Genomic DNA, 14,166 nt, shown 5'->3' with positions numbered 1-14,166 from the left:
AGAGAGAGATAGAGAGAGAGCGAATAGTGTCGCCAGAAGCCAATATATATATATATATATATATATATATATATATAGAGAGAGAGAGAGAGAGAGAGAGAGAGAGAGAGAGAGAGCGAATAGTGTCGGCAGAAGCCAATATATATATATATATATAGAGAGAGAGAGAGAGAGAGCGAATAGTGTCGGCAGAAGCCACTATATATATATATATATATATATATATATATATATATATAGAGAGAGAGAGAGAGAGAGAGAGAGAGAGAGAGAGAGAGCGAATAGTGTCGGCAGAAGCCACTATATATATATATATATATATATATATATATATAGAGAGAGAGAGAGAGAGAGATAGAGAGAGATAGAGAGAGAGAGAGAGAGAGCAAAGAAGGTAGGTGAGAGAGCGTATAGGCTCGGTGGAAGTCCGACAGACACAGACACAGACGGAGGTTTGCTGTTATGTGGTGCGGACCTTCTCCTCGGCGGGCGCCCGGAACTTGTCGCTGGAGCGCGCGCTGGAGCGGCGCCGCCCCCGCAGCAGGAGCCTGGAGTCGACGTCCGCCCCCACGACGATCACCAGCGTCGCGGCGCTGGCGGACCTCCGTCGCATTTCAGCGCCGTCTGACCCGCTCACCACAGCACGGGGAAACACACCCGCTGCGTTACCACACGCTGCCGCTCGTCACGTTTATCTCTGCCCGCTGACAGCGCGCCACACCACGCTACACTCCCTGATGACACACGCTTCGACGATGCCTCTGCTCACGCACCGCTGGAACCACTCCAAGTCAGCTGCGACGCGCCTCCCCAACTCGCAAACACGTGTCCCCGCAACAAGTAAACGGACACTTCACTCTCTCATCCAGTGTTACCACATTCCACTAATATCTCTGGCTCCAAAATTTCTCTTACTTCCGCGGGATATAGGAAATCGCTTCAGCAATAGCTCTGCGGTGGAACATCCCTTCAATGATCTTCGCTGACATCTCTCATAACAGAAACGGTGTTTCTACAAACTGTAGCAGTAATATCTCTGGTGCTACTCCAGCAGTGTCTGTGTGCTGCTGAAGCGCACATAGCTACTATCTCTGGATCAGTAATATCTCTGGTGCACCCTGTCTCTGTGTAATCAGTATAACAGGACCTTGTCAATATCCCACGACCTTAACATCTCTCAGACATACTACTAGGTCTTGTAGATAGCAACAGAAGAGAACACAGCTAATATCTGTGGATGAAGCATTCTTCAATAATACCTCTTCTCATGCTACTAACTAACCATTATTTGTGTTCCCTGCAAGACAGTTGAAATGACTCGTCTTTTCTCAGCACAGGACCTCCACACTACAAGTACACTCAAATCTCAGCTGGCTGAAGACTGACACTGCACTAATATCTCTGGACAGCATAGAGACATTAAGTTGCATTAATATCGCTGGACAGCTACACTGCACCACAGTTGAGATCACTGATCTTTTCTGAGCACAGGACCTATACACTGCAAGTGATCTTTTCTGAGCACAGGATCTCCATGCTACAAGTAAACTCCAATCTCAGCTGGCTGAAGACTGACACAGCACTAATATCTCTGGACAGCATAGAGACATTACCTTGCATTGATGTCGCTGGACACCAAAATTTCCCCTCATTTTACTTAGAAATGGAAAGGCACTATGCCCATAGTTGTACCATAAAACACCACTGCAATGAAGACAGACTTCCCTGACATTTCTAATAACAAAGATGATCTTGTACGTATTACTTCAGTAACATCTCTGGAGAGGGGATATTAACGCCACTTCTGTTTGTTGCAAACGCCGACGTGCAGCGTACATCGGCCAGAAAACTGATCGTCAAAATAACACAGGTTACTACAGTGCCAACATTACATTGTGTGTCCGTATACACTCAGAAAAAAGTCTCCTCTGTCTTGGGAAATCTTTTCAACAGTTCCGCAGACTGGGGAACACACTCAACTTAAGTGCCCCAATTGCAGTAAGCTGCGAACACGAAATAGTCGCAAAATCTTTCTCGAATGCTGAAGAAATTTTGCAAAATTTTCTTCAGGTGCAGGTCACGGCGAAGCCAGCGCTTTCGAAAACTACGAAAGGAAAGAGAAAAGTGAACCTCTTCAGGAGGGTCGATATTCCGTCCAGCTGTTCTTGAAAAGAGGTCTTCAAGGACGCGGAGGAGAAATGGTGATGTGGGAAACAGCAAAAGTCGTTCTCTGCAGGTGAAAGTCCCGGGCTCCCACACTCCGTACTTGTGAGAAAATATTCAGTCAAGTTCACTGGTTCCGATGTCTATCTTCTCATCAACGAAACCTCGATACACAACAGTATCATCGTCTGGAAAAGGATCACTGCGTCGCTCTCAAGATGGCCCATTTTGCTTCAGCACCGCCGCACCTACAGAGAAGAGAACATTAAAACTCAACCCTATTTAGCCGATATCTACAAGAAAGCTACCACAAAAGTAGGAACAGTTTCAACACTCGAAAAATTCGATTCCTCCAGTTCGTTTCCTTCTAGCGAGTTTTGTGTACAGATTTTTACGGGTACGAACATTCAGAGTGCTAAAGGGTCTACCGGGGCTATTTGTGGAGACACAACGCAAGTTTAATTTTAATAACCAAGAGCCTCAGTTGCACCGTTTACCTAGAGTTCACCTAGGTGTCGGTCAGCATAACCCTACCTTCTTCAGAATAAAAGTAACTACCGGATGTCCATAGTGGACATCGTCAGCTAAAACTAAAAATCCATAAATTATCGTCAGTCTTGGGTTCCAGTACAGCACTCGTGGAAGCCGTATCGCGGTCGCGGAGTGGGTCCGAGGTAGTTTGAGATAAGTTTTTACAGTCTGGCGATAATTTATGGATTTGTAGGTTTAGCTTGGCGATGTCCACTATGGACAAACGATACCTACGGTTATTCTGAGAAAGGTTGCGCTATCCCGACTGAAACATAGGTGAATTCTAACTAAACGGTGCAACTAAGGCTGTTGGTTACTGAAATTAATATTTATACAGTTGCTGACAGGGGCGAGAAATTTTGAAAATATTCAACGCAAGTTTACTTGAGCAATGGAACGGAAAGGATATGTAGACAACGATACGTTGGAAGCCCATAAGGTGCCTACGCAAAACATATTACTCCCTCCTACAAATCTCTCGCTAAATGACCACGGTCGGACTCTCAGAAAAATTGGAGCTCATACGGAATTACGGCACAGTTAGCTTAACGAATCAGGCATCCAAGTTGTTGGAAATAAAAAAAAATTGCAGGTAAATGGAAATTAAAATAGTTAGATCACGATCAATTTGGTTTTCTGAGGATGGAGAAATTCCGAGAAACGTCATATGAGCAGTAAAGTCATTTCTAGCCTAATGTCTGGTTTTTACCATTGCGACCCAGTCAGTCCGAACGCGACTACGGGTTGTCTTTATTTCATGTTCCACGTCCGATACCAAATGACAAAGTTTTTCTCGACTGATATAATTATAAATTAACAGTTCTTCGATTTTTCTCTCTTGATTGTCTTGGGATGAAAATTCGACGTGAAAGGCTATCAATGATAAGATTCGCTGATGATATTCCTACTTTGAGTGAAAGTGAAGAAGATTACATTATCTGCTGAATGGAATGGACAGTCTAATGAGAACGGACTATGGATTGAAAGTAAATCGAAGAAAGACGAAAATAATGAGAATTAGTAGAAATGAGAACAGGGTGAAACTTAACGTCAGGATTGATGGTCACGAAGTAGGTGAAGTTAAGGAATTCTGCAACCTAGGCAGCAAAATAACCAATGACGAATGAAGCAAGGAGGGCATCAAAAGCGGAATAGCTCTGGAAAAAAGACCATTCGTGGCCAAGAGAGGTCTATTAGTACCAAAGATAGGTCTTAATTTGAGGAAGAAATTTCTGAGAATATACGTTTGGACCACAGCATTGTATGGGAGTGAAACATGGACTGCGGGAAATCAAGAACAGAAGAGAAATGAAGCATTTGAGATGTGGTGCTACAGACGAGTGTTGAAAATTAGGTGGACTGGTAAGATAAGGAATGAGAAGGTTCTGCGCAGAGCCGGCCGCTGTGGAAGAGCGGTTCTAGGCGCTTTAGTCCGGAGCCGCGCTGCTGCTACCGTCACAGGTTCGAATCCTGCTCGGGAGTGGATGTGTGTGACGTCCTTAAGTTAGGTTTAAGTAGGATGTAGAGGCTTCTCTCACTAGGTCTAAGATAGATACAGCCTACAGGAAAATTAAAGAGACCTTTGGAGAAAAGAGAGCCACTTGTATGAATATCAAGAGTTCAGATGGAAACCCAGTTCTAAGCAAAGAGGGGAAAGCAGAAAGGTCGAAGGAGTATATAGAAGGTTTATACAAGGGCGATGTACTTGAGGACAATTTTATGGAAATGGAAGAGGATGTAGATGAAGACGAAATGGGAGATACGATACTGCATGAAGAGTTTGACAGAGCACTGAAAGACCTGAGTCGAAACAAGGCACCCGGAGTAGACAACATTCCATTGGAACTAATGACGGCCAGTCCTGACAAAACTCTACCATCTCGTGAGCAAGATGTATGAGACAGGCGAAATACCCTCAGACATCAAGAAGAATATAGTAATTCCAATCCCAAAGAAAGCAGGTATTGACAGGTGAAAATTACCGAAAAATCAGTTTAATAAGTCACATCTGCAAAATACTAACGCGAATTCTTTACAGACGAATGGAGAAACAGGTAGAAGCCGACCTCGGTGAAGAGCAGTTTGGATTCCGCAAAAATATTGGAAAACGTGAGGCAACACTGACCCTACGACTTATCTTAGAAAATAGATTAAGGAAAGGCAAACCTACGTTTCTAGCATTTGTAGACTTAGAGAAAGCTTTTGACAATGTTGATTGGAATATTCTCTTTCAAATTCTAAAGGTGGCAGGGGTAAAATACAGGGAGCGAAAGGCTATTTACAATTTGTACAGAAACCAGATGGCAGTTATAAGAGTAGAGGGGCATGGAAGGGAAGCAGTGGTTGGGAAAGGAGTGAGACAGGGTTGTAGCCTCTCCCCGATGTTATTCAACCTGTATATTGAGCAAGCAGTGTAGGAAATAAAAGAAAAGTTTGGAGTACGTATTAAAATCCAAGGAGAAGATGACATTGTGATTCTGTCAGAGACAGCAAAGGACTTGGAAGAGCAGTTTAACGGAATGGACAGTGTCTTGAAAGGAGGATATAAGATGAAGATCAACAAAAGCAAAACGAGGATGATGGGATGTAGTCGAATTAAGTCGGGAGATGCTGAGGGAATTAGATTAGGAAATGAGACACTTAAAGTAGCAAAGGAGTTTTGCTATTTGGGGAACAAAATAACTGATGATGGTCGAGGTAGAGAGGATATAAAATGTAGACTGGCAATGGCAATTAAAGCGTTTTGAAGAAGAGAAATTTGTTAACATCAAGCACTGATTTAAGTCTCAGGAAGTCGTTTCTGAAAGTATTTGTGTGGAGTGTAGCCATGTATGGAAGTGAAACATGGACGATTACTAGTTTGGACGAGAAGAGAATAGAAGCTTTCGAAATGTGGTGCTACAGAAGAATGCTGAAGATTAGATGGGTAGTTCACGTAACTAATGAGGAGGTATTGAATAGAATTGGGGAGAAGAGGAGTTTGTGGCACAACTTGACTAGAAGAAGGGATCGGTTGGTAGGACATGTTCTGAGGCATCAAGGGATCACAAATTTAGCATTGGAGGGCAGCGTGGAGGGTAAAAATCGTTGAGGGAGACCAAGGGATGAATACACTAAGCAGATTCAGAAGGAAGTAGGTTGCAGTAGGCACTGGGAGATGAAGAAGCTTGCACAGGATAGAGTAGCATGGAGAGCTGCATCAAACCAGTCTCAGGACTGAAGACCACAACAACAACAACAAATAGTTCTAAGTTCTAGGGGACTGATGACTTCAGAAGTTAAGTCCCATAGTGTTCAGAGCCATTTGAGCCATTTTTTGAGAACCGCAGAGGAAAGGAATATGTTGAAAACACTGACACGTAGAAGGGACAGGGTGATAGGATATCTGTTAAAGACACCAGAGATTGACTTCCACGGTACTAGAGTTAGCTGTAGACGGCAAAAACTATAGAGGAAGACAGAGATTGAAATCAAATGTTTCAAATGGCTCTGAGCACTGTGGGACTTAACTTCTGAGTTCATCTGTCCCCTACAGCTTGGAACTACTTAAAACTAACTAAGCTAAGGACATCACACACATCCATGCCCGAGGCAGGATTCAAATCTGCGACCGTAGTGGTCGCGCGGTTCCAGACTGAAGCGCCTAGAACCGCTCGGCCATACTGGCTGGCAGATTGGAATCGATCAAGCAGATAATTAAGGACGTGGGTTCCAAGCGTTACTCTGAGATGAAGAGTAAAACTAATGTACGAAATGATTTCTACTGCTTTAGTCACTGGTCACCAATATTTGTTAGCACAGTGTGTTTAGGCAGGAAGCTGCATTACACTTGCGCATTACTCCGATGTGCGACTGTGAGGTCTGGTAGGCAATAGGAGAGTTCCCAGAATGAGATTTTTCACTCTGCAGCGGAGTGTGCGCTGATACGAAACTTCCTGACAGATTATAACTCTGTGGCAGACCGAGTCTCGAACGCGGGACCTTTGCCTTTCGCGGACGTGTGCTCTACCATCTGATCTATCCAAGCACGACTCACGCCCCGTCACAGCTTTACTTCTGCCAGTACCTCGTCTCCTACCTTCCAAACTTTACAGACGCTCTCCTGCGAACCTTGCAGATTTAGCACTCCTGAAAGAAATAATATTGCGGAGAAATGGCTTAGCCACAGGTTCGCAGGAGAGCTTCTATAAAGTTTGGAAGGTAGGAGACGAGGTACTGGCAGAAGTAAAGCTGTGAGTACCGGGCGTGAGTCGTGCTTCGGTAGCTCAGATGGTAGAGCATTTGCCCGCGAAAGTCAAAGGTCCCGAGTTCGAATCTCGGTCCGGCGCACAGTTTTAATCTGCCAGGAAGTTTCAATAGGAGAGTTAACGGCGGAAGTACTGTGAGTGCTGGTTGTGGTTGAATAGTTAAAGGTACAGGCCCTCGGTCCAGCACAGTCGTAATACAAGAGGACATTTGAGATCAATGAATATCATACTGAGTGGGTCAAGATTTCTCTGTGCGAAGCTACTGCCTGCACCTGTGCCAGCCGGCTGGGAGTAAGACCTCCTAATCTCGCTGTCTGTACCCTGAATCCCAGGCCACCTCGTTAGGTCCGGCCTCCCACGCCTCCTAAAGTCTTGACACTCTCGCCGCCTTTGTTAGCGCTTCACTCACTTTCCATGGTCCAAGCCTCTCCGTGGACCACATCCTCTCCAGGAAACGGATGCTCGCTGCTTTCTCTCCGCCTTCCAGTGGGCAAAAGGTTCCACGAGCGAGCGGAGGACGTCTCGGCACAAGTGAAAATATGACCAAGCTCTCACCCTGAAGATGATGATTGCAAATACGGTCGAAACGCCGCTTGTACTGGCAGTTAAACCAGAACGTAATTACAGCCCACTTTATACCGAAGCGAAGGCAAGCGAACGAGACTTCTCTCTAGTATATAGGTGCGCGTCAGCAAAGAGCATTCCGTCTTGTTCGATTCGCATTTGCTTGTGATCCGGTAGTTTAGCCAACCATCAAAAGAAGCTTGCGTGCTCTCCACATCGGCGCTTGTCAACTTTTGTTGCTGTTGTTGACATGAGATGCTGAGCGATGGATTAGCCCGACGGGAATTCAATGTTGCTGCCACAAGGAATACACAGGGTGGTTCCGTGATGGTGTCCGGCCGCTGTGGCCGAGCTGTTCTAGGCGCTTCAGTCCGGAACCGCGCTGATGCTACGGTCGCAGGTTCGAGTCCTGTCGCGGGCATGGATGTGTGTGGTGTCCTTAGGTTAGTTAGGTTTAAGTAGTCTCAGCTGTTAAGTCCCATGGTCCTTAGAGACATTTGAACCATTTGAGCCGTGATGGTGTTAAGAAATTTCAGGGAAGATGTACTCGTATCAATCTGAGATAAGGGACCTTGATCCGGAAACGTCCGAGCCGTACGTTACAAGTGAAAGCTCTTGCGAAACATATCTCCCCCACCGAGAAAGTGTTCGTACCTCTTAAAGTTCACATTGTACAACCCATGTTTACTATGCAATTTTTTCCCTCTATTTGTAAATATCACCACCTTTCAAAATACGGAAAGCGAAAGGCTCCGAGTAGATGTTACACAATAGCGCAGATGAACGAGTGCTCATAGCTAGAGTTGCCCTCTACGAAAACTACGGTTCGATAGCATATAAACTATAGAAATGACTTAGTAAATGGTAGGATTACCAATGTTACTGGTGCCATTGGGAGGTAAATGTCGTATGACTAGGGCCTCCCTTCGTGTAGACCGTTCGCCGGGTGCAAGTCTTCCGATTTGACGCCACTTGGGCGACTTGCGCGTCGATGGGGATGAAATGACGATGATTAGGACAACACAACACTCAGTCCTTGAGCGGAGATCGACCCAGCCGGGAATCGAAACCGGGGTATTAGGATTGGCTTTGAGTCGCACTGACCACTCAGCTACTGGGGGCGGACATTGGGAGGTAAGGAACCATGAATGAATGTGCAAGAAAGGAAAAGTGAGCTGACGACTTGGCTCCTCTTTTGTTTTTTGTTATGGTTGTTTGTCTTGCACATAATTCGTTCAGTGTTAGTCCATCGCGTATTCTACGTATATATTTACGAAATATAAATAGGTAATCGCGTAAATTCTGCTCTTGCATGTAACCAAAGCAAGTACTTTGATGCAAGCTGGTCGTAGGCTGTGTTCAAAAAATGAACAGCATAGAGACAGAAGTGACGACACTTTCTGCAGGACCTGACCACCATTTTGAAGGGCAATGCCCAAGCACGTACAGTGCAAGCTGTTACTGATCTGTTTGACTGATGGGGCTGCTAAGTGCTATACCACCTACTGCATTCCCCTGACTTGAGCCCTCGTGAGTTCAACTCGATTTCTAAAGTGAAGGAAACACTTCATGGCATTCGCTTCAGAACTGCTACAAATTCGTCGGGCAACAGACCACGGCGCTCGAACTGCCAACACAATTGGCACTGCTGAGAGTATCCTACGACTTCCAGAATCGCTGGCAACGGGTTATACACAATGCTGGTGACTAATTTGAAGATGAGTAAAACTTTGACAAATGAGCCAAATGGCTCTGAGCACTATGAGACTTAACTTCTGAGGTCATCAGTCACCTGAAACTACTTAAATAGCCGGCCAGAGTGGCCGTGCGGTTCTAGACGCTACAGTCTGCAGCCGAGCGACCGCTACGGTCGCAGGTTCGAATCCAGCCTCGGGCGTGGATGTGTGTGATGTCCTTAGGTTAGTTAGGTTTAAGTAGTTCTAGGTTCTAGGGGACTGATGACCTCAGAAGTTAAGTCCCATAGTGCTCAGAGCCATTCGAACTACTTAAACCTAAGGAGATCACACACATCCATGCCCGAGACAGGATTCGAACCTGAAAGCGCAGCGGTCGCGCGGTTCCAGACTGTAGCGCCTAGAACCGCTCGGTCACTCCGGCCGTCAGTATATCTTCGAAACACGAATCTATTGTGTACTATTTGTAAATAAATAGTTGCCACTATTAAGGTTCCAGCCGTGCGTATATTCTCACTCAGTTTCTAGACAGTTCACCGCTTCCGGTTTCTAAAAGAATCTAGTAACACACTGATGGCACGTGTAGAAAGAACAATCGTTAAGAGGTAATGCCCGATAGGTATGAGACAAACACATTGTACAGTCTGGAACCGCGCGACAGCTACGGTCGCAGGTTCGAATCCTGCCTCAGGCATGGATGTGTGCGATCTCCTTAGGTTAGTTAGGTTTAAGTAGTTCTAAGTTCTAGGGGACTGATGACCTCAGAAGTTAAGTCCCATAGTGGTCAGAGCCATTTGAACAAACACAGTGTGCAGCCAATGCGGGTACGACTTTAAGTGACCAAAGCTCCTACACTGAATGCTTGATTACAGTAGACTGCGGAAACCTAAGGTAGTTTCACAACTCCACTCATGGCTGTTAAAACACGCCCATGTTTACTCGACCTTTTTGTTTTGGTTTTGGTTCACGCTATCATCTCTGAAATTTAAGACCCTGTTTTCCGCCCCCGGTAGCTGAATGGTCGCCGGCATGGTAACTCAGCGTGTTCGGTCAGAGGATTAGCTGCCCTCTGTAGTAATAAAAAAAATAGAATTAAAAAAAAACTGAGTTAGTGGATCAACGACGAACTGAAACGGGTGTCTTGCGAAATCCGCCACAAGCAGATGCAACGAACGAAAACGAACAAAATGAGGTTTAAAAAAATGGTCAGCGTGACGGATTGTCAATCCTTCGGCTCCGGGTTCGATTCCCGGCTGGGTCGGGGAATTTTCTCCGTCCAGGGACTGGGTGTTGTGCTGTCCTCATCATCATAATTTCATCCTCATTGACTGCAGGTCGCCGAAGTGGCGTCAAATCGAAAGACCGGAACCCGGTGAACAGTCGGTCCGACGCAGGGCCCTGTCCATACGATCAAATTTTAAAAAAAATACCTTGTAATTTTAGCAACGAGAGTACGAGTATATGTAACCTATTCCACTGTCAGAGGTATCAAAATAATTTTCGATTCTAACATTTGAATCGGTCGCCTCCGGACCGAAGTACATACTGCCCACTAAAATTGCTGCACCACGAAACTGACGAGCCACAGGTGCGAAATTTAACCGACGGGAAGAAGATGCTGTGATATGCAAATGAGTAGCTTTTCAGAGCATTCACACAAGGTTGGCGCCGGTGGCGACACCTACAACGTGCTGACATGAGGAAAGTTTCCAACGGATTTCTCATACACAAACAGCAGTTGACCGGCGTTGCCTGGTGAAACGTTGTTGTGATGCCTCGTGTAAGGAGGAGAAATGCGTACCATCACGTTTCCGACTTTGACAAAGGTCGGATTGTAGCCCATCGCGATTGCGGTTTATCGTATCGCGACATTGCTGCTCTCATTGGTCGAGATCCAATGACTGTTAGCAGAATATGGAATCTTTCGGTTCAGGACGGTAATACGGAACGCCGAGCTGCATCCCGACGGCCTCGTATCACCAGCAGTCGAGATGACATTCACCTTATCCTCATAGCTGTAACGGATCGTGCAGCCACGTCTCGATCCCTGAGTCAACAGATGGGGACGTTTGCAAGACAACAACCATCTGCACGAACAGTTCGACGACGTTTGCAGCAGCACGGACTATCAGCTAGGAGACCGTGGCTGCGGTTACCCTTGACGCTGCATCACAGACAGGAGCGCCTGCGTTGGTGTACTCGACGACGAACCTGAGTACACGAATGCCAAAACGTCATTTTTTCGGATGAATCCAGGTTTTGTTTACAGCATCACGATGGTCGCAAGCGTAATTGGCGACATCGCGGTGAACGCACATTGGATGCCTGTATTCGTCATCGCCGTACTGGCTTATCACCCGGCGTGACGGTATGGGGTGCCATTGGTTTCACTTCTCGGTCACCTCTTGCTCGCATTGACCGCACTTTGAACAGTGGACGTTACATTTCAAATCTGTTACGACCCGTGGCTCTACCCTTCATTCGATCCGTGCAAAACCGTACATTTCGGCAGGATAATGAACGACCGCATGTTGCAGGTCCTTTACGGTGCTTTCTGGATATAGAAAATGTTCGACTGCTGCCCTGGACAGCACATTCTCCAGATCTCTCACCTATTGAAAGCGTCTGGTCAATGGTGGCCGAGCAACTGGCTCGTCACAATACGCCAGTCACTACTCTTGATGAACTGTGGTATCGTGTTGAAGCTGCATGGGCAGCTGTCTGTACCTGTACAATTCAGCAGGATAATGCACGACCGCATGTTTTTGGTCCTTACTGAATACAGAAAATGTTCGACTGCTGCCGTGGCCAGCACATTCTGCAGATTTCTCACCGACTGAAAACGTCTGGTCAATGGCGGACGAACAACTGGCTGGTCACAATACGCCAGTCACTACTCTTGATGAACTGTGGTATCGTGTTGAAGCTGCATGGCCAGCTGTACCTGTACACGCCATCCGATCGCTATGTTTGACTCAATGCCCAGGCGTATCAAGGCCGTTATTACGGCCAGAGGTGGTTGTTCTGGTTACTGATTTATCAGGATCTATACACCCAAATTGCGTTAAAAATGTAATCACATCTGAGTTCTAATATTTGTCCAATGAATATCCGTTCATCATCTGCATTTCTTCTTGGTGTAGCAATTTTAATGACCAGTAGTGTATTTCTGCAATATCGCAGAATGCTCATTCAGCTTCTCCTAGCCCTATGACACGACCTCGTTCAAACTCAGTGAGGTGTTGCACCTGGGTCTTTTTTGCCTTAAAGGCATTCTAGACTCTCAACTCATCACGTCCAGTGTGAAAGCTAACCAACGCTCACGATCGTTTCACCGTGTATTTAACGCAAACCCGCTAGTGGCGCAACTACCGAAACCCTTACGTGACTGGTGGGAAATCTGAACCGACATCACCTTTCAGATATACAAACGCGACTACCAACTTATGTATTACAAGCCACTGAAGATGCCTCATAATCGAAACGCCAATCGCGCAAAGTAAACAGCCTTTCATTTATTTACACAGACGAACCACGTCTCCAAGAATGCACAAGTAATTAAGGACTCCGTCTTCAGGCCACAAGTGGCCCATCGGGACCATCCGACCGCCGTGTCATCCTCATAGAGGATGCGGATAGCAGGGGTATGTGGTCAGCACACCACTCTCCCGGTCGTTATGAAGGTTTTCTTTGACCGGAGCCGCTACTATTCGGTCGAGTAGCTCCTCAGTTGGTATCGTAAGGCTGTGGACCCCGAAAAGTGCATGGCGGCTGGATGGTCACCCATCCACGTGCCGGCCACGCCCGACAGCGCTTAACCGATGTATCCTCTGCGGCAAGGCTGTTGCCCACAAGTAACTAAGGAACGACGCAAAATATTACAAAAAAAAACAGTATATGTGTTTATCAACAAAAAGTTTCCTCCCGCACGTTGGGAAGCCACGAGCAGCACGGAATGTATTGTCGCTCACTGCGTACGCCAGGTCACTAGTAAGAGGTGCATTCAAGATCTGGAGACCTCCGATTTTTTTTCTAATTAACTACTCACACGAAATCGATGAAACTGGCGTTACTTCTCGACGTAATCGCCCTGCAGACGTACACATTTTTCACAACGGTGACGCCATGATTCCATGGCAGCGGCGAAGGCTTCTTTAAGAGTCTGTTTTGACCACTGGAAAACCGCTGAGGCAATAGCAGCACGGCTGGTGAATGTGCGGCCACGGAGAGTGTCTTTCATTGTTGGAAAAAGCCAAAAGTCACTAGGAGCCAGGTCAGGTGAGTAAGGAGCACGAGGAATCACTTCAGAGTTGGTATCACGGAGAAACTGTTGTGTAACGTTAGCTCGATGTGCGGGTGTGTTGTCTCGGTGAAACAGCACACGCGCAGCCCTTTCTGGACGTTTTTGTTGCAGTTCAGGAAGGAATTTGTTCCTCAAAACACCTGTTACCGTAGTGCCCTTTGGAACGCAATGGGTAAGGATTACGGCCTCGCTGTCCCAGAACATGGACACCATCATTTTTTCAGCACTGGCGGTTACCCGAAATTTTTTTGGTGGCGGTGAATCTGTGTGCTTCCATTGAGCTGACTGGCGCTTTGTTTCTGGATTGAAAAATGGGATCCACGTCTCATCCATTGTCACAACCGACGAAAAGAAAGTCCCATTCGTGCTGTCGTTGCGCGTCAACATTGCTTGGCAACATGCCACACGGGCAGCCGTGTGGTCGTCCGACAGCATTCGTGGCTCCCACCTGGATGACACTTTTCGCATTTTCAGGTCGTCGTGCAGGATTGTGTGCACAGAACCCACAGAAATGCCAACTCTGGAGGCGATCTGTTCGACAGTCAGTCCCCACTTTGTCGATCGTGTCGTCAGACCGGCTTGTGCGAGCCTGAGGTCGTTTCGGTTTGTTGTCACGCGATGTTCTGCCTTCATTAAACTGTCGCACCCACGAACGCACTTTCGA

The 14,166-nt window shown here is 46.4% G+C and overlaps 1 protein-coding gene across 1 annotated transcript in view; it reads right to left on the bottom strand.

The window, feature by feature from the left end:
* The window catches only part of LOC126295214 (nostrin), a 152,857-nt gene that overhangs the window by 111,538 nt on the left and 27,153 nt on the right, over positions 1-14,166 (bottom strand). Inside the window, exon 2 of the mRNA XM_049987556.1 lies at positions 476-2,411. Coding sequence (XP_049843513.1) covers positions 476-613 — 138 coding nt within the window. The 5' untranslated portion in view covers positions 614-2,411. The remainder of the gene's footprint in view (positions 1-475; positions 2,412-14,166) is intronic.

The sequence above is a fragment of the Schistocerca gregaria genome, chromosome 11, assembly GCF_023897955.1.
Source record: "Schistocerca gregaria isolate iqSchGreg1 chromosome 11, iqSchGreg1.2, whole genome shotgun sequence".
NCBI lineage: Eukaryota > Metazoa > Arthropoda > Insecta > Orthoptera > Acrididae > Schistocerca > Schistocerca gregaria.
Note: the sequence above shows the minus strand (reverse complement) of the source record. Positions and strands in the feature narration are given on the sequence as shown.